The sequence below is a fragment of the Halichoerus grypus genome, chromosome 5 (assembly GCF_964656455.1).
Source record: "Halichoerus grypus chromosome 5, mHalGry1.hap1.1, whole genome shotgun sequence".
NCBI lineage: Eukaryota > Metazoa > Chordata > Mammalia > Carnivora > Phocidae > Halichoerus > Halichoerus grypus.
In genome coordinates this window covers 38,016,313-38,037,187 of record NC_135716.1, presented here as the reverse complement: position 1 = coordinate 38,037,187, position 20,875 = coordinate 38,016,313, and the positions used below count along the sequence as shown (strand labels likewise).

The 20,875-nt window shown below is 43.2% G+C and overlaps 1 protein-coding gene across 5 annotated transcripts in view; it reads left to right on the top strand.

Moving 5' to 3' along the window:
- POP1 (POP1 ribonuclease P/MRP subunit) overlaps positions 1–20,170 on the top strand; it is a 36,139-nt gene extending 15,969 nt beyond the window's left edge. For 4 of the 5 annotated variants that reach the window (XM_036086499.2, XM_036086498.2, XM_036086502.2 and 1 more), the window contains exons 10-16: positions 2,050–2,161; positions 2,724–2,843; positions 7,970–8,082; positions 10,368–10,559; positions 11,955–12,109; positions 16,764–17,105; positions 17,979–20,170. In XM_036086499.2, the coding sequence (XP_035942392.1) occupies positions 2,050–2,161; positions 2,724–2,843; positions 7,970–8,082; positions 10,368–10,559; positions 11,955–12,109; positions 16,764–17,105; positions 17,979–18,633 (1,689 nt within the window). In that variant the 3' untranslated portion in view covers positions 18,634–20,170. The remainder of the gene's footprint in view (positions 1–2,049; positions 2,162–2,723; positions 2,844–7,969; positions 8,083–10,367; positions 10,560–11,954; positions 12,110–16,763; positions 17,106–17,978) is intronic. The other variant, XM_078072189.1, reaches the window with a different exon arrangement.
- Positions 20,171–20,875: the final 705 nt, after the last annotated feature.

The following is a 20,875-nucleotide window of genomic DNA, read 5'->3' as shown; positions in this document are numbered from 1 at the left end:
TTGCATCCTTTGGATAAATAACTAGTAGAGCAATTGCTGGGTCGTAGGGTAACTCTATTTTTAACTTTATGGGGAACCTCCATACTGTTTTCCAGAGTGGCTGCACCAGCTTGCATTCCCTCCAGCAGTGTACGAGGTTCTCTGGGGCTAGTTTTAAGGGTCTGTGATCCCTAAAAGGTTAAGAGCAATGTGTCTGGTGTGGCACTGTCCAACTTTCTGCAAGGATGATATTCTTCTGTGGCGCCGAGTACGGTAGCCATTAGCCACACGTAGCTCTTGCGCACTTGAAATGTGGCTAGTGTGACTGAGGAACTGAATTTGTACCTTCATTTAATTTTAATTAACTAGAAATTAAATAGAAATAGCTCTCTGTGGCCATTGGCTACCAAGTTGACCACACAGGTCTAGAGAGGAGCGACGAGGTTAGGAATCAGACACTCCGGGTTCAGATTCGGTTTGTTTCCCAGGTTAGTGCAACTAACCCTTCCGAGCCGGTGCCTCTCACAGATTTGACAGGGTCAAATAAGATGTTAGGTCGGAACAGATTTTGAGCTGTTAGAAGAAAGATACTTTAAAAATCAAAGGCTACTTCTGTCTCCCTCTCTGTTGCTTCCACACCGGCCTCAGCCACTGTGTCTCTTGCCTGCACACTGAAGCAGCTTCCTCACTTCCTCTGCTCTTCCTTCTTTTCACTCCATCCTCCACGCAGGAAACAGAATGATCTTTTAACAATTGATTCACATCATGTCATTTCCCCGATTGAAAGCTTTTGAATAGCTTCTTACTGTGTTTGTGGTGAAATCCACAGCCCTTCACATGACTGCATTCTCTTGTGCCTTCCTGCCTGTCTGGTCGGTCTCTCCACATCTGCTGCTCAGCCGTGCTGGCCTCTCAGGTCCTAGAATATGTCAGGTCTCCGCTCCCTTAAAGCCTTCACACCTGCTTTTTCTCTGCCTGGCTGAACTTTCTGCCCCCACCCCCTCTCTGCTTCGCTAAACCTTCCTTATTCTTCAGATTTCAGCCTCTCTATCATTTCCCTCTGGAATCCCTTCCTGACCCCCAAGTTAAATGATATAAATTGTATTATATTTCATTGCATTTTGCATATTTCCTCAGTTTATATGTCTAGATTCGCTTGTGTACTTATGCGATGTTCACATTGACCTTGGTGACGGCAAGGACTCTGTCCCCAGTGCTTGGCACAGGGTAGGGGCTCCACTCTAGCTAATCAGTTGCTCAGGGAGGATTTGAACCGAAGAAGTTTGGTTCCAGAGCCTGTACTTTAAACCAACAAGCTATACTGCCTGAGTTTCTGTGAGGTGAATCGGCCGTATGTTAACAGGTTGCTTCGTAGAATCTGTAGGAGCACGTCCTCCTTCAGTGAACGTCACTATGAATCATGGTGGTAGGTTCTCTTTCTTGGTGTGCACCTGCTGCTGAGGTGCTTTTTTTGTCTTTGTTTTGTTTTAAGTTTTAATTTTTTTATTCATTTAAATAATCTCTATACCCAACATGGGGCTCGAACTCATGACCCTGAGATCAAGAGTCGCACGCTCTTCCGACTGAGCCAGCCAGGCGCCCCTGAGGTGCTTTTTGAAACCTTGCTCAATTCCTGGTTCTGTCTGGGAAAAATATAAGTAAAATATTTGTTTATCTTATTTGAAGTTTCTAGGAATAATGTAATTGTAAGATACCCGTTTGCCGCAGATTGCTTCAAACAGCATAGGTTTGGTTTTTCATGGGCGGGGAAGGTGTTACCGCTTAAATTGGTATGCACTTGGCAGTAGTGGGAGAGGAGCGAGGAGCAGTCCTCTTGTCAGGAGAGTGCGGAGAGAAGAACGCAGGGGCCTCTCTGAAAACCAGGGCTGTGGGTTTAGTGTGTGAAATCTCGAGAGGAGTGTATGTCGTTTTCTCTAGTTAGAAGAGTAGTTAGGCTGGTGTGAATTATTGCGTTAAATATGGTGGCAGTTGCCCACATCTGTCAACCACAACAAAATGATCAGGTCTGATTCATTATTTGTCTGGTGAATAGGAGTTGTTATTTTTCAGGAGGGAGAGGACACAGAGAAGGCGCCTCACCACTGGTGGACTGAAACCTGTAAGAATCCTGATAGCGTTTCCCTTCATCACAGACAAGAAGCCATTTTTGAGTTGTTGGGAGGTATTCAGAGGGAATACTGACTGGGTGGCTTGGGGAAGAAGGGCGGAGTGGGAAGTGGGCTACAAGAGTGTTCTACAGTTGGGCTAACTACACGGAGCAGTGCTTTTTAACTTGTAACTCCTTGTCGTATTACGGCAAGAGAACACGGAAGAGAGGTGCCTGACTCAGTGCACATAGGAAGCTCTGTTTGAGTTTCTGTTAGCATTCCGAATAACTGGCATTCTGATATGATAGGTAAACACGTAGACCAGGTACTAAACTAAGGTCTATACTTAGTTGTACACAATGAAGCTTGTGTGTGAAGCTACTGTAGTTATCACTGATGGAAATATACATGTTCGTGTTGTAAAATAATCTATTATGTTAATGTTTTTGGTAAGAAACGTTACGGTTTACGAATGTTAATTTACTCTCTAAAAGTATTAATGGGACAGAAGAATGTATGTTTTTTAATAGTTAGCCCAAGAAGAAATCTTTATTAAAAAATTTGAAGATACAAGCAAATATATATATATTGTGAATGATGTAAAAGCTTGGTTTTTTGTTTTTGTTTTTGTTAAAGGAATAACATCACCAGCAGAAATTCCGGCCGGTACTGTTTTGGGACTGACAGTTGGGGATCCTCGAATAAATTTGCCTCAAAAGAGGTCCAAAGTTTTGCCCAATCCAGAAAAATGCCAAGGTAAAGTTTCTAGAACATCCCTGGTTTTCCTTACCATTTTGAGTAGTTTAGTCCCATGAGAAGAGTTCTCACACCTCTGCATTAACTTCATTTGTAAAAAGTTAGGGTGATCTTTACCTCCCTCCCTTTCACGGTGATTATGACCAAAGGAGATGGTGTGTATGGAAGTATCTTTTAGCTAGGAGACATGTAGCCTGATCCTTATGTTCATTTTTTTTCCCTGAGTTCTTTTTTTTAGTATCTGGTAAAACCTGTCTTTCTGCAAACTGGGGTCTCTGAAAATGCCTGGCATTTCAGAATTTTAATTGTGAGGAAGGGATCTGCACCCGCAGTTGGTCTTGTGCTCATTGGAAGCCTCTGTCTGACCATACAGATGATCCAGGTTCGAATCCTGGCAAGGCCATCCCAGGTGCTGAAGGGTAAGATGTTTTGGTTTAGACTCAGTAGAGTGGCCTGTGGGAGGTTGTTGGGCACGGGTGGCATAGGAGCCGGCTAAAATTTTAGTCTGATCTGGGATTTGCAACAGTGGTGATAATATCGCATTATATTTACTGTCATTTAAACACTATTAATTGGAAGAATCATTAAAATTACCTTCTGGATTTTGAGATGAAAAATACAGGTATGTGTAGTAATAACTTCAGTTTTTTTTTTTTTAACATCCACATGTAGTTAATAGCTTATTATTAGTCTGTCAGAACCTTACATGAAAGGTGGATTGGAAGAGAGAGAGGAGTTTGAAGATCTGTAGGCAGGTTAGTTAATTATGGAGCTTCAGACATTACTCAATGAGTTGTTGCCTCTTTTCTTTTTTAATGGCATTATTGGTGCAACCCTAAAAGTTGCAGTGTCGACTAAGCATTAAACGTTGACTGTCATAATTGCCTTAAAGCTGTAGTTGAAACTCCACTTACTTTCCCTCGCTGCTTCAAATCCTTTTTTGGAATGAGGCAGTTATGTATTAAATCCTTTTTAAGGCTTTTATCTTAATATGAATCAGTCCCGGGAAAATTAAAGTCTACCTTGAAACACATGATTTAATTTCTATAAAAGCCTACCATCTTGGTAGTCCTTGTGGTATTTTATTAAAACCTGTTTTAGGTAATTTCATTGAAGAAGTATTGGTACATGAGCTACATAAAGAAGTAAACTTTTTGAGGAGTTAGAATTATACCAATATTCCTAACAAATGTAACATATCATCTAGGATGATAATTTAAAACTTAAGTTAGAAATATACTTTGATGAGCTGTGTCAGTTAGTTAATAAAAGATTAATCCTTGGAAGAATCTCAACGTCATGATGATCGAAAACTTAATTCTCTGATGTACTTCCAGTTTCTCTTTCTATATCTGAAGTCATCCTCTGCCTATTTTGACTTGGACAAAACATACCAATTTTGGTGCTACTTAAACTGTAAAGAAGGGTTTGCCTGATTTAGAGAACAAACCATCTTATGTGTACTGGGAATGAGAGGATTCTGAAGAAAGGGAGTATATGACTGTGATATTGCGATATAATAAGAAATACATATTTAGGTCATTGTGCAGCTGCCCCTTTCCTGGCATATAGCTCCTAAAATCCTTATAATTCCCTAAGTGATAACAGCCTTAAAGCCTGAAAAGCTAAAGGAGCATCTTTTCTTATTCATTAAAGCCCCCTTCAGTCACAACTTTTATGTTAATGAGGTGGAAAGTCTCTAGGGATGGTGGGCTGGTAACCGGGGGAATCAACCACACCAACCACAAGGTTAGAGGGTTGGAACTTCTCGGCCACTTCTACCCCTGCCCCACCCAGACCTGCTTCTGGGAGGGGGGACAGGGGCGAGAGCTTGAGTTTGATTGTCAACGGGCAATGATTTAATCAATCATGCCTACTTGATTATGCCTCTGTAAAAATCTTACACAGTTGGGGTTCAGAGAACTTCCAGTTTGCTGAACACTTGGAGGCGTTGGGAGGGTGGTGAGTCCGAAGAGGGCCAGGACCTCATTCCCTCATACCTTACCCTGTGCATCTCTTCCATCTGGCTCTTTCTGAGTTAGATCTTTTCATTTAAAAAAAAAAAGAAAGAAAAAACAGTAATGGAGTAAGTAAACTGTTTTCTTGAGTTCTGGGAGCCATTCTAGCAAATTACTGCATTTGAGGAGGGGGTCATAGGTGAGACCAATTTCTAGCCATCTGCTCAGAAGTATAGGAGACCAGGGACTTCCAGCTGGCATCCAAAAAGGGGCAGTCTTGTGGGACTGAGCCCTTAACCTGTGGGATCTGACACCCATCTCCAGGTAGGTTAGTGTCAGAATCGATGTGAATTGTAGGACACCCAGCTGGTGTTGCAGGACTGCTTGCCCTGGGGAAAATGGCTGCACATTTGAGTGTCAGAAGTATTGGGAGTAGAATAGCAAGACTGTAGAGAAGGAAGTAGTCTTTCAGTGAAGAACTTGAACTAAGGATGCATATTTTTAGATGCTTTGAAAAAGTTTACTTGATCATTTGATCCTTGATTTTGATTTGAATATTAATAATTTTTTTTTGCAAATCTTTTCAACTTAACAACAGCATTTCACTATGTAAGTAACTGGTTTTCCATGTGAGATTTTAAAATATAATTCCTGTTGTACTGTTATTTTAGGATGTATTCTCCTTAGCATCTGCTGATTTGCTCTGATAGATTATTTTAACTAGTCTTTGTCATCCAGAGATGAATTTACTTTAGAGAATGCTTTACATGTGCTCATGGGCTCTTTATAATCTTTCCCTTTATGTACTCTTTGATAGTGTGTACCCAAAACACAGGAAGAATCAATCAAGTTGCCTTTAGAGGGATAGGTGAAACCCTAGGCACCTTGAGAGCACTGAGCTGCGGTGACTGTGAAGTGTCCAATTATTGGTCATTTTGTACCGACTTCTCTGTTCGTGCTCTTGGGAAAAAAGCCCTCATAGCTTCAGCTGGTCCCCTTTAACTGTTCTGCATGTTTAATTTAAAATAGAGTGGATTTGAAGACTAACTTTGGTTTATTTGATTCCCAAATGAGGAAAACTTTAATTTCCTTTGCCTCCCTAAGGAAAACTTAAGAAAGTTGTAATTTAAAATTTGGCCATCTTCAAATACATTTAAGAAAGGAGAAAAAAAGCTATTTCCTTCAACCTTTAAGTTATTCTGCAGTTGTGTAATTAATTAGAGGCCTTTGCCTGGGTATGAAAGAAAATATGCTTTATTTGAGTCTTGGGCCAAGGATTTAGAATTACATTCAGAATCAATAGTCATTCTAGGCCCACTTAGGTACATGCTGACTCAGCTGGTAATATTCTTTTTTCCTCAGTACTAGACTCTTGACCTAAAAGGGCCTCTTCCCTTTGCCTTCAGACATACTCTATTCTCTTTTAAGTAGACTTTATATTTTAGAACAGTTTTAGGTTCACAGCAAAGTTGAGTGGAAGGAATAGAAAGTTCCTCTGTTCCCCTGCCCTCACATATGCACAGCCTCCATGAAGCTGCGCTGAGACATCATTGTCACCCAAGGTCCATAGTTTCCATCAGGGTTCACTCTTGGCGTTTTATATTCTGTGGGATTTGACAAATTTATAACAACATGAAGCCATCGTCATAGTATCATAAAATAGTTTCACTGCTCTAAAAATCTGTGCTCTGCCTATTCCTCCCTCCCTCTCTCTCTCTCCCCCCACCCCAAGCCATTGATCTTTTTACTGTCTTCATAGTCTTGTTTTCTAGAATGTCATCTCATTGGACTCATACAAAATGTAGCCTTTTCAGATTATCTTCTTTCACTATGTAATAAGCATTTAAGGCTTCTCCATGTCTTTTCATGGCTTGGTAGCTCATTTCTTTTTAACCCCGAATGATATTCCATTGTCTGGATGTCCTACTTACGTTGTTTCATCTATTTATTTATTATTATTTTTTAGAATATTTGAAGATGAGGTGGTCTTTCTGTGCCTTTACATCCTCAGTATCAGCCCTGTCTTTTGTAGAGTTTCAGTTCTGTCACTCACATCGTTGGCAGCTCTCCACAGGAAAGCAATTGTGGGTGGACAGAGGCTGTTTGAAACGGAGCCTGTTGGCTCCTAGACAGGCTCTGGGAGCTTTCACAGAACACAGCCCTGGTACTCGAGATGCTGTGGGTTATTGTCTCTGTGAGGGACACCAGCGGCCTAGAAGCAGTTTCTGCTTTAAGTAGCTTTGATCTCAGATCTTTTCATCAATGTAATATTCTCTATCTTTGTTCTCCCCTAAAATCTGTCACCTTAAGGCCCAGTCGCTTCCATCTTATTTTTTTTCCAGCCATCAGACCCACACAGGTATGTGCCTTTGAGTGTGACCTTTCAATGTAGGCAGTTTAGACGTTAGCCAAAACACATGAATTGTCTGACTTTCTTTTTTCTTTCTTTTAATTTTTCAGTCCAAAAAATAGAGTTGGAAGATTTTCCCCTCTCTGATGTTTCAATGACTTCATGTAGGAAATCTCTTCTATCGATATATATGTTTATAATTGAAAAAGTTTCTCCTTTCTTCCCACTAGGGTACTTTTTGGCATGGTGCAGTTTAAAGGGACGAAACAATATATTTCACAGAAAATATGCTCATTCTAAAGGAATGAGAAAAACATGTTTTACAGAAGGAATAAATAATGAAAAAGGATGATAAGAGACTTGAAATAATAGAGCAGAAGAAAGAGCTGGTATCTGTTGGCTCACAACTGTTGGGCCAGGAATGATATAAAGAGCCCTGAAACCAGTAGTTAAAATATGGCTTGTACTGTCCTAGCACATTATAAAGAAAATGTTCACCCGTTCAGTGGTTCCTAGAATTTGGTTATCTTAAATGTGGGATTAGGCAGTTATTTAGATGCAGCTGAATGTGATATTGATATCTTATACACTAAAAATAAATGTCAAAAAAATAAGTTTAGGAGCCTTTGCTCATTTGCAGATTATGAAACCAACTATAGGAGTAGCTTAATTTCTAGTCAAATAAATTCTTCTAGAGAGAAGTTCAGTGAGCACCTACAAAATATTTTCTTGTAACAGAAGGTTAACCGGCAATGTTTAGAGTTTGACTTCCTTGATCTAAAGGATATAGTTTGAAGGCTTTTTCTTTTTCCTCTTAGATGAGAAAGTTAGACAGCTGCTTCTGGAGGGTGTACCTGTGGACTGTGCGCATAGCTTTGTTTGGAACCAAGCTATCTGTAAGAATGTCACAGAGAATAAAATCTCGGATCAGGTAACTAATGGTGTAAGGATTATTGGTCAAGTCCTGAAGAAGGGTGAAATTCCTCACTCTAGATGCTGTAAAAGTTTTCATCCTTTATAGAATCCCATAGACTTCCTTTTATTTTCGATTTATTGATCCCTTACTTAGGATTTTTTTCTGTTCTTAGAGAAGAAGAATGTCTAGAAAAAGTTACTAAGACTTTTTCTTAAAATGATAATTCCATGGTTTAAATACATGTTTTTCTTTTATTGTTTTCTTTTTCCCTTCAATGTTCTATCTTTAATTTCACAATGATTGAGCTCCTACGAGGACCAGGGATCATAGTAGATGATGGGATAGATGGCTAGGGTATGTTTGAGGAAGTACAGGTCAAAGGAAGTCCAGAGAAGGGGTACCAAGCCCAGAATAGGGAAATTGGGGAAAGCCTCCTGGATGGAGGAGCTGATATTTGGGCTGACTCTTAAATGGGTGGACAGAATTAAACCAGACTTTTTGGGGGCCAGGAGCCAAGGCTGCAGTAAAGAAAAGGGTTGCTGGAAGTGAGACCAGTATGTCCAAGGGCCCAGGATGATGTGTTCAGTAATCTCTAAGTGGGTCAGTAGCTTGGAGTTGAGGATGGGGCAGGAGATGAAGAAATAAATAGGGGCCAGAGCATAAGAGACCTTGAGGCATTTTAAGGATTTGGGCAGAGGACATAGCACACCATTGAAGGTTTTAAGCTGGGCCATGACATGATCAGATTTCACTCTGGAAGCACTGTGGAAGGTAGATTAGACTAAGAATGGGGGGAGGGGTGGAGGAGCTGGAGAGAGGACTTGTGGTTGGATGGCCTTAAAAGAGACCCTGGAAATAGTCCTTAATTGAGGACATGATGGGGACCTGAGTTGAGGCGGTGTGGCTGGAGTGGAGGGCCTGGGGTTGAAGACATACTCCTGAAGGTAAATCTGACAAGACACAATAGTTGATTGGATGGTGGGAAGTGGGAAAGGAGGAGACTTGTAGACTAGCTCCTAACAGCCTAGCTTGGATTTGGTACCTCAGGTAAAAGAGATCCAGAGCCTGATTTATCACTGTTGTATTCCCAGGTTCTAGAAGAGTGTTTGTCACATAAAATATACTCAGTAAATATTTGAATGGATGAGTAAATGAATGAAGAGCAAATATGTAAATAGGTGAATGAGTGAGTCCCCCAGCTAGGTGGGGAACACACGAGGAGAGCGGATGCAGTAGGAAAGATGAATTCAATCCTGGATAAACTGGGTTGGAAGGTCCTCAGGACTTCCCCAGAGTAGATGCCCAGGAGACAGGTTTTGATCCCAGGAGGAAAAGTCAGGGCTAAGGAGATGGATATTTTGGAGTTATTATCACTGTGTAGAGATGGTAGTGGAAACTCAATGAGAGGTGAAAAAGGAGAATCAGGACTTGGTCATGCTTGAGGAGCATCCGTGAGGTAGCAGGCCGACTTGGCCGCGTGGAGGCGGTCTCTTGTGTGTGTCTCCTGTGAGTGCTAGGCTTCTCTCCTGCCCGTTCATCTCTTTTTACAGTGGGCAAGACAAGTCCGAGAGGCTGTTGTTCACTGCTCCCTACAGTCCTCATAACAGTAATTTATAGCATTTTCTCTTTTAAATCTTTAAGACCTGGTGAGAAAATTTCTCAAGAGCCAGAGTGTTTTCCACTTGCCCTTCCTTGAGAAGTTGTTTATTGTTTGTACCTTTTTTTTTTTACCTCCTAACAACAGATCTTAACCAAAGTAAATGTAGGGACTGAACATCAAAATATAAAACTAATCCTGACATAAGAGATTAGCAGAATGGATGTAGATTATTATATAACTTTGAATCATCTGGTATATTGCAGCTCAAATTTAAGATAATTTGGGGGGAGCGCCTGGGTGGCTCAGTCGTTAAGCATCTGCCTTCGCCTCAGGTCATGATCCCAGGGTCCTGGGATCGAGCCCCACATCATCGGGCTCCCTGCTCCGCGGGAAGCCTGCTTCTCCCTCTCCCACTCCCCCTGCTTGTGTTCCCTCTCTTGCTGTCTCTCTATCAAATAAATAAATAAAATCTTAAAAAAAAAAGATAATTTGGCATTTTCTACCAAAGCGATCATATAGAGGAAAATCATTATAGGAGGAATACCATGTATTTCAAATGGCTTCCATTTATTTATTGAGAACATTTTTTTCTTGTTTTTTGAAAGAGCATTTGACTTTCTAAAGCTGCTTATTGGGAGAGCCAGTAGAATCTCCCAGGAAATTAGGGTTGTTGGTCTTGAATTATTTTCTTCCGCTTTAGGATTTAAACCGGAAGAGAAGTGAATTGCTGGTGCCCGGGTCACAGCTTGTTCTAGGTCCCCAGGAATCCAGGATACCTATCCTTCTGATTCAGCAGCCAGGAAAGGTGACGGGTGATGAGCGACGAGGCTGGGGAAGCGGCTGGGACGTCCTGCTCCCAAAGGGCTGGGGCATGGCTTTCTGGATTCCATTTGTAAGTTCCTTTTTCCATTCCCACTGTAACTGTGTAAAATATATTCCTAGTCCATTCCAAGTGCCAAAAGAGTTCCAGACTTCGTGCCCCGACTTAGAAATCGAGTGCTGTTTTTCTACCACTAGAGCTGTAATTCTGATACAAGATACTTCATAACATCCCCAGAACCAGGTTGTTATTAATAAGAGTTGGGGCAACATAAGTGTGAATTTTTGAGATTTTGAAAGTGTCCTGATTTTTGAATAGTAATGGCAATTACTATTGAGGTAGTTTTTGTTATGTGTGTACGTGTGTGTTTTTTTTACTCAAAAGAATTTGTTATAGTTTAAAAGCAGTTTTTGTAATTTTCTAATTTTTATAGATGTATAGAATACATTTTTTATTTTTTAAGTGCTGAACATGTATTTTCCTATTAACTGCAGCTAAAAATTTTATTAAAATCCAATGTGGTTTTTTTTCTTCTCGATAGTTTAAATATTACTTTGAACTAGAGAGTATAAAAGACATGTAAGACTGTTAAATTCACATAGGTAATTAATTTTAGCAATTATGCCTAGTACAAGAGACATTCAGTTAATCATTTAAGAATGGGAATATTTCTTGGGCTCCTGACTGGCTCAGTTGGTAGGGCATGCATCTCTTGATCTGGGGGTCGTGAGTTCAAGCCTCATGGTGGGTGTAGAGCTTACTTAATATAAAATAATAGGGGCATCTGGGTGGCTTAGTTGATTAAGCATCTGCCTTTGGCTTAGGCTTCTCCCTCTCCCTCTGCCGCTCCCCCTGCTTGTGCTCTCTCTCTCTGCAAATAAATAAATAAAATCTTAATAATAATAATAAAAAGAATGGGAATATTTTTAAATAATTCTAATTTTTAAATTATGAGCTGTTTCAAGCATACAAAAAAGTATAGATACTGATATAATGAATACCTGTGTACCCTTCACCCACCATCCAGCTTAAGAAATAAAACATGACATTTATTGGAAGCACTCTCTCTCTCCAGTTCCATTTCCCATCCTCCTTCTAAAAGAATCACTATTACTATTTTTGGTGTTTGTCACGACCTTGTCTATTTTTATAGCTTTATCAAGTATGCTTTGTATTCCCAAATAAAATAACTATATTCGACGTGTTTTTAAATGTTACATACCTCACCATATATATGCTTTTGCAACTTACTATATTCACTCAACGTTGAGATTTTTCCATGTCGATGGGTGAAGCTCTGTTTCATCATTTTTGCTATTGTATAACCCACTGTAGGATTATCTCACACTTACCCATTCTCTTTTTGATGGGCATTTAGGTTGTTTCCCATTTTCTCCATACAAACCTTAAGCACTAATTTTATTGTAAGTTGGTATGTTAATAGGATATCTTTGACATTTCTTTTAGATCTATCGAGGCGCAAGAGTTGGTGGGTTAAAAGAGTCTGTGGTGCACTCACAGTATAAAAGGTCACCTGACATCCCCAGTGATTTCCCAGACTGCCCAGCTGGGGTTGTGTTTGCTGAAGAGCAAGCCAAGAATCTCCTTGAAAAGTACAAAAGGTACGAAACCAGCTTCTCTAGTTTCCTAAGGTCTTACGAGGAAGAGAAGTGCCTACTCAGCGTTGGCCAGTGATATATGGAATGGCTTTGGTAACTCTTATATAACGTGGAGTTTTCATAGACTTTTCCTTAAGTTCACATAATCAAGACATAGTGAAGTTAGGAGATTGTCTTACATGTGGCCCTGGTAGGCCTGTCCAGGTTACAGACCCGACCCATGGTCATTTGCTTACGTTGATGATGGTGCACGCCTAAACTGTGGACCTGAGTTTCAGATGCTTGTTTGAGATTTACACTCCCAGCCCCTGTCCCCTCAAAATAGAATTTGTGTTTTTTTATGACCAGTTACAGAGGTAATACATATTTATGAAATTTTAATGAAACTATGGCAGTGTGTGAAAATGCTTTGTAAACTGGTATATTCCTTCCATCCAGAGAGAGAAGTACTATTTTTACATTTTGGTATCTGTCCATCTAGACTTCTTTTTCTTTTCTTTTCTCTGACTGGGGGAGTGGCCAGTGAAGGGCTTTACGTCTTTTATCCTGTGAAGTGCATGCTGCTGTTGAGAGCCTGGATCTCCTGCTCGGCCCCGGGCTCCCAGAAGCACAGAGACTCTCGTTTGTAGTGGCATCTAGCCAGCGCCTGGTACATGGTGTCCTTAATAACTCTGTTGACTGATGAATGAGGAGGTGGTGGGATGTTGTAGTTCCTTGACCAGGAGCCCTATGACTGTGCTTTCCTGTTCACGCTGCAACCACAGAGGCAGGCAGTGCTAGGTTTTCAGACTTTGTCGAGTGACGGGTGAATGAATGAGTGGAAGGACAGGGATACTTCCCTGGATTGCTGGCTTACGGGCTCTTGCAGTGATCGTGTATTTTGTGCCACCCAGAATACGTAGCAGAGTCTTCTATGTGTTTGTTAAGTAATAATTGACAATAATACTTATTTCTCACCCTTTAGATTTCTTTACCCATACAAATTTTTCTCAGGTACAAATTTTTTTGGAAAAGGATTATATTACATATACTGTTTCAAAACCTGCTCTTTTTATTTAGCTATCTATTATGGATAGTTTTCCCATATCAGTAAATGTGACTCTAAACCAAGTATTGGCAAACTTTTTTTGTAAAAGGCCAGATGAAAAATATTTTTGGCTTTGTGGGCCCTTTGGTTTCCATGGCAGCCACTCAGCTCAGCTCTGCCTTGTGGCACAAAGACAACCACAGATGCCACATAAATGAATGGACATGGCTGTGGGCCAGCCTCATTCTGTTCATGGACACACAAGTTTGAATCTCATATAATTTCATGTGTCATAAAGTAATTTTTTTTTTTTTTAACCATTTCAAAACATAAGAGCCATTCTTAGCTCATGGGTGATATCAAAGCAGACAGTTGGCCAGGTTTGGCGTGAGTCATCATCTGCCAACCCTTGCTCAAAACAGAACTGAACAGTTGCATCCAAGACTCCCGTATGGATGAACTGTAATTCCTCAGTGGCCCTTTTAGGCTATTTCTAATTTTTTGCTATGCGCTTCTGTGAACAGCTTTCCATATGCATCTTTACCTGTTTGTCTGATTTATTCATTCATTTAACACGTTTATTTAGAGCCTACTATGTGTCATACATACGCCTTCTAGACACTGGGGCTACCTCAGGGGAAGGCAAGTAAAATCTGTTCCTTTCCTCGTGGAGCTTATGTTCTGGATGGAGGCACATGTTTCTAGGCTGGTGGGAGGGATCCAGCAGAGGGGAGGGAGGCTAACATTGCAAGAGCAAAGCCCTTGAGTGGGGAAGTGGGGGTGGTATTCCATAGGCTCAGGCTCAGATCGCTCATTTCGGTAGGCTGGAAGGCTGACTCTGAGATATGAATACAGATTTAGGTAGGGTAGACTCTGGCCCAGAGATTAGGTAGAACTCTCCTGTTGGTGATGGTCTTCTCAGTGAAAAAAGAGGCGAAGGTTATCAGTTAGGAATAAGAAGGGGAGAGAGGCTGTTGGAGATTCGAGGAGAGAGGAATCAATATAGACCGTTTTCCAGAAGCACGGAAGATAGAATTGACTGGAGAAATGTCAGGGAGTGCAATTGAGTTTCATGTTTACAGTAAGACCATTCAGGGCTTCTGGGTATTCTTCCCCAGCCCTGTTCTGCTGATCCAGGGCTGGCGTGGGGTAGGTGGAGGGCTGGATGTAACCAGGGTGGGCTTTGCCAGGGGGAGGGAGTTGAGGGTGCATGTAAGGGAGTGACTGTCCTACAAACCGGAGAGTTTAAACTCAAGAAGAGATGGGTGAGGGGCGCCTAGGTGGTTCAGTCAGTGAAGCGTCTGCCTTCGGCTCAGCACATGATCCCGGGGTCCTGGGATCAAGTCCCATATCGGGCTCCCTACTCAGCGGGGAGCCTCCTTCTCCCTCTCCCTCTGCTGCTCCGCCTGCTTGTGCTCTCTCTCTCTCTGTCAAATAAATAAATCTTAAAAAAAAAAATAAGAGACGTGCGAGAACGGTGGGGAGCTGTGAGGAGATGGTAAAGGAGTAGTAAGTTCCGGTGCTTGAGGAGCTGTGGTGGGGGAGGGGTAAACGGGCTGGAATGGGAGGCCTCACTCTGAGGGTAGATACTTGAAATTGAGACTTTAAGGTGGAGCAGGTGATGGCAGTGACCAAAACGAAGGTGGGACTGGGAGAGTGGGTGTCTAGGGTGAAGTAAAAGATGGGAAATGAGGACATGAAGTTTCTGGTAGGCCAGGGCATTAGAAGGCTGATCTACGTAGATGCCGAAGCCACTGAGTGACAAGAATCAAGATGGAGGGGAAGACGGTGTGGCAGGTGGAGGGGGTGTGTGGGCAGCTGATGGAGGACCTGGCTGAGGAAGGAGAGCCTGTGGTCTGTCTGAGGGCGCGTGCTTAGGGGGAGCTGTGGTCTTGGAGGAGGAAGGAGAAAAGTGGTCTGGGGGCGTCAGGAGGACATCTGCCCCTCTTAGACTAAATCCCATAAATAAGATTTCTGGTTTAAAATAAAAAAGATACACACCCCAGGAATTTTTTGTACTATGGACAAACTGCTGTTTATATTAATTTAGGATTTCGTTAGTATCCTAAAGTTAGAAGCGTGCCTGTTTTCCCTCTTCCCAATAACATAGGATATTACCAGCTTTTAATATTGATAAAACTGTTGGGTGGAAAAAGTGACATCTTACTGTTTTAATTTTTTGTTTGTTTATGAGTGATGTTGAATACTTTTAAGCATTTTTCACCATTTTGTTTTTCTTTCTTTCTTTCTTCCTTTCTTTCTTTCTTTCTTTCTTCCTTTCTTTTCTTTCTTTCCTTCCCTTTCCCTTTCCCTTTCTGTAAATAGCTCATTTATTTCCATTTAAAGGTCTTCAGGTGAAGCAAGTACCCTGGGAGCATTTTTTACCAGCTGTCCCTCTTGGGAGGCCAGAACACATTTGGTTCAAACTCCAGAGTAGAGGCTCAAACCAATCCCCCAATTAAGTCTGCGGGTTCATGTCCATCTGGGGCCCCGGGGCATGGCGCATAAGAAGCATGTGAGGGAAGGAATGTCAGGGCTTGTCCCACAGGAGACTCTCAGCCTGAGGAGGGTTTCTGGGACTCCCTAAGAGTCCCCCAGCCCAGAATGGCCAGTAGCCCGGCTGCTCCCTCCCTTTTGGGGACCTGGTTCTCTTTAGCTTGTGGTATTTCTTGAAGGTTCTCCTTCTTTCATACATTGCTGAAAAAAGTCAGTTGGCCTCACCCTGTGAGTTTGGACATCTCTCTCAAAATTGCAAATGATAAAAGTCTTTGCTTTAGCAGCTCCATTCCAAGCACTTACCCTGCAGATATACTTGTGCTGGTGTGACATGTTCAAGGTCATTCACTGCAGCGTTGTTTGTAGAAGCGGAAGTGTGAAAATACCAAAATGTCCTGCAGTAGGGGACTATCTAAATCAACCAGGGTATAATCCAGCAGTGGAATAGGATAGGCAGCCTTTTACAAAAGAATGAGGGATCTCTTCATGTACTCGTATGGAATGATCTCCAAGGTACTTTGTGAAATGAAAACAGTTAAGCAAGAAGTACTGTACCTGGTATGTCACTGCTTGTGTAAAATAGGTAAAAAAAAAAGGGAAGAAATATGTACATATCTGCACATATGTCCATAAAATGTCTCTGGAAGGATATATTATGAAACAGATAATGACGTGGTCTCCTATAAGGCAGCTGGGTCATTTATTTCCTTCTAAAGGTCTCCGAGTGAGGCAGGTACCCCGGGGGCACTTTTCACCAGCTACAGGTCAGGTGGGGGAGAAACTTCACCGCCACCCCTTCTGTTCCCTTCGAACTTAGAATGCTGTCACGTGCAGGGACATCGCAGTACGACTCCAGCCAGGGGCACCGTGAACTTGCAGTCTTTCAGGAAGGGCACCCCCTAGAGTTGTGCAGTGGCCACATGGGGCCGCTTTGCTGGGTGTATTACCTTTTGAAAGTAAAACCGAAGGAAACAAATAAGCTTGGCCAGTAGAGTTGGTTGTTATTATCATATTTCTTGGAAAACTTTGTTTTGTAGGTTTTTCAAGTAGAGATGTAGTGCAATGGCCATAATTATTTTAATGGTACCGATCCTAAATTGTTCAAAATTGGTTCTCCTCCTTGATTTTCACTAGGCGCCCTCCTGCAAAACGGCCCAACTATGTGAAGCTTGGCACCCTGGCACCTTTCCGCTATCCCTGGGAGCAGTTAAGTCAGGAGTGGGAGTTAAGAGTCAGGGCCCAAGAGAAATCCTCTGGAGCCTCCTCTCCAAGTGGCGAGGAGAGTGACTTGAGGAGAGACAAGTTGTCTTGCGCTCCCACACCTGAAAACACGGATCCACGGTCTGATGAAGGGGGCTCATCTCAGAGCAGCTCCAGCAAGCCCCGAGAAGGGGTGGCCACAGAGTGCCCGGCCCGGCTGGGGACTGAGTGGGTAGCGGGCCAGGATGCCACCGGCAGTCTCCCCTGCGTTCTGCGGTAAGTGCCCACGATCCCCAGTGCGGGTTAGATTGTTCTCCTCCTGAGCAGGCTATAGGATATAAATGTTCTCATTGTTCCTTTATGCAAAGCCCGAGGGAACATCTGGGCTCTCTGGGGGGGGCAAGCCAGTCCTCCCGTGTCTCACAGAGAGCCCGGGGACACAGCCGAGTCACATTTGATTTGGGGCACGATACCAACTGACCAGGTGACTTAAAATATTGTCATCCACAGACATAAACCAAGGCAGTTGTTTTCTATTTCATTTAGTCTTTGCTGACAAAGTCGTCCCCTTGCGAGGGATGTTCCCTCGGCGAACTCTGAGCAAGCGTTCTTCCCTTTACATCCCTGAAGTCGATTTCTTCTGGCTCTTTTTGAATGACCTGAGTTTAGGAGTGACCCGGTGCCCACTCACTGCCCCACCGTCCTGTCGGAGGGCCCACTGTACGAAGTGTGTTCCTGGCTGCCTGCTCCATGGTGCTTCACTTACCCTCTGTTCTGTACTTCGGTTTTTAGAAAGTGCTCCTCCCTCTTTGCCTTGTACTTCTTTTCTGTGCAGTAACTTCCTAGTTTCCTATCCTTCCTTCATTCCATAGGACTGTCTCTCGCAGCCTTAGATTCTTATTTTTCTCTACCTTCAGCTTCTGAAACCTTTAGTCCTTCAGCATCTAAGAATAGTAGACACATAAGAAAAATATCCTGACAAAGATGTATTAATGTCTGTTTTCAATTTAAAAAAAAATTACCGTTTTGATGCTTTCCCACATAGAGTATAAAAAAATCAAGTTAACTCCCAACAGCGCCCAGTCTTCTGATTGCGTGTTTTTTCTCCGAACAAAATCTCCTCAAATGTGTGTCTCCCACTTCACGTAGGAGTAGGACATGGCTGAAGCAGCTGTCGACCTGGTGTGGGCCCAGCTCCGGGGCCAGGCGGGCAGCCCGGCGGGCTCCTGGCAGCGGGCAGCCAGCACCGACCAGAGCGGCCTGCCTGTCCCTCCGGGACCACTTCCCCGGGACCCTGGTGTGGGTCAGCCTGGCCCTGCTGAGGAAGGGCAGCCCTGAGCCGCACTCCATGATCTGTGTCCCAGTCGAGGAGGACATCCTCCAGCTCCGTCGGGATCGGCTATACTGTGGGCCCCAGGAACCCAAGCACAGCGACCCCTTCAAGAGCGAGATCCGGAAACAGAAAGAGAAGAAGAAAGTAGAGAAGAGGCAGAACCAGGCGCGTGCTGAGCCTGAGGGTCTGGCCGGGGCGCACCCTGCAACCGGGCACCCAGCTCTGACCCTGGGCTTGTGGTCAGGCCCCCTCCCGGTGCTGACTTCTCACTGCTCCCGAGTTCTCCTCGGCTTTGTCACACAGGGAGACTTTTCCATGGCCGTCGGCGGCGGAGAAGGCCTGGGGTTTGTTAGCTTGACGGGCTTGCTGGATATGCTGTCCAGCCAGGCGGCAGCGGAGAGGGGCCTCGTGCTGCTGAGGGCACCCGCCTCCCCGCAGTATCGGTTTGCGAGAGTGGCCGTGGAGGTGTGAGCGCCCGTGCGCATCCTGGCAACGGAGACCTACTAACTGTTTACCAAGTCCCCCCCATTGGAGAGTTGTGTTGTTGCCATCCTCTGCTTTGAAATATCACGTGAAGTTCCTTGGAAACGAGAATGAAGATGATGTATGATGCAAATGATGGAATACTGACACCATTCCCGCACTCCATGGTAATCTCATGGATTTCCTCCATCTTTCCTCGTCCTTGCTGTAACACTTGAAAGTGATTTGGCATGGATAGCCAAAAGCTTTTATATTTTGATTTCTTGGTCTGTGTCATTCTTGCTGAAAACCATTAGATTCTGTATGTTTTCTTGTTCCTTTTTTATCAGGAACAAAGGGCTGTCAAGTGTATTTGAAAAGCCTTGTAGACATGGGATAAGCAACAATGGTTGTTTAATGGCTTGATTGTTGCAGGAGAGGGAAAGGCTCTCTTGGTCTCTGTGCAGGACATAGGGTTCCCCCATCTGGACCATGTTCGAGTCCGTCCCCGAATCAGCATGCCTAACACTTGACACCATGTGGAAGGAAACCATGGAAAATGGATTGCTGCCTATTTTCAGGCAGGCTTGGTGTAGGGCAGAGGTGTTGGGGCGGAATCAGAATGGGGCTCTGATCTTTAGGACCCATTGTCCTCTTTGCTGTTGACCAACAAGCACATGATCCTAGGAGTTACTTGGTTTTTCTGTGCTTTTGTTTCTGCAAAAAATTTTTCCAAGCCATAGAGGATGGTTTCTCAAAATATGTTCTATGAAATGTGTTATCTAAAAAAAAAAAAAAAAAAAGAAGATTCTAACATCAGATTGATTTGGGAAACTCTGGGTTAAACAAAGCTAAGCATTTCTTTTTAAGGGATTTCTAGAACCTTCCATGTGATAACATGCATTGTGCCTCTCCAGGAAGTGGATAACAGCCTACAGTATTTTCTAAATCTTTTGATTCCCGAACTCCTTTTGCAGGGAGAACTTTGTAGGACCAGTGTTTTCAGGGACACACTTTGGGGAACGTGGCTGTTCAGTGCAGTCCTTACCTCTGCAAGGCGATGATTAAAACGACAAGCCTCTTTCGGACACTCATGCAGTCACGATGTCCACCTGACATTTGAGCGGGGTCTCATCCTGTCCCACACAGGAGTGCAGTCATTGCTTTTTTCGCTTGCGGAGAAACTAGGTGCTCATTCACTTTTAGTTACGCTGCACGTCTCACACCCTCAGACCCTTGCCTTCCTACCACACATTTCTAGCAGAGCCTGAATGGGGTTTGTTTTTTTTTATTTAAATGTACAGTTAGGCATTATTTCGTGTAAATGTATTGGGCTTTTGCAGTCGCACTTGGTAGAAATGTCTCCGGGGCAGACGGGGTGCGGAGAGAGAGAGCACGGATTACAGGAGCTAATGAAATGTCTGATGTGTTTCCTCTCACCGTGCCTCTGGGTGTATTTGTGTCCAACCCAAATGAGACAGAAAAAAAAAAAACCAGTCTAACTTAGCGGTGTCTGTAAACAGAATAAAATGTCACCTGATGTTCAGTTGTGAATGTTTATTGGGCCATTCCTCGTTTGTTTTCTTGGCTCTAAGCCGCTTCATCTGTGCCTTAGCTTGCTGGATGACGGAAGTCGGAGCGTGCTGTGAGTCACCTGACCTCATTCTGTGCAGCACCCTGCCTGCGCTCACGACAGAGGCCAGGGCACCCTTACTCTGCTTTGTGGTAGGAGGCCAAAGAACTATGTGCTGAACGGCTAGACTCGCGTTTCCCAAAATCTGTTGGTGGGAGGGCTGGTCCCTGGAGATGTTTCCTGAAAAGTGATGGCCAGATAAATTTGGGGAGAGCTGTAGTCCACATTCTCCCAGTGCAGATTCACAATGCATGAGTGTAGTCAAGGCCCTGCAGATATCTGCAGGAAGGAAATCAATCAGTCTTTCACAGAACTCCCCCACTCCCCCATTTTTCTTCTTTTCACATACCTGTTGTCCAGAGAACACTAGTTTCATGGAATATACTTCACAAAAACACTGACAAAATCGGCACACATGCAGTGAAGAATCCGTTTCTCCCATGAAAAGACACAGGAAGGGTCTTATTCTCTACAGCAAAAAATGAATAAACGTGTTTAGTTTGATCCTACCAGTGCTGCAGAACTACCAAAAAAGTATGATGTGTTCCCTGGCCTCTTGTCATGGGGGCAAAATCTCCAGAGTTTGCCAAGTCAGGAAGTGTCCTAAAAAGCAGAGTT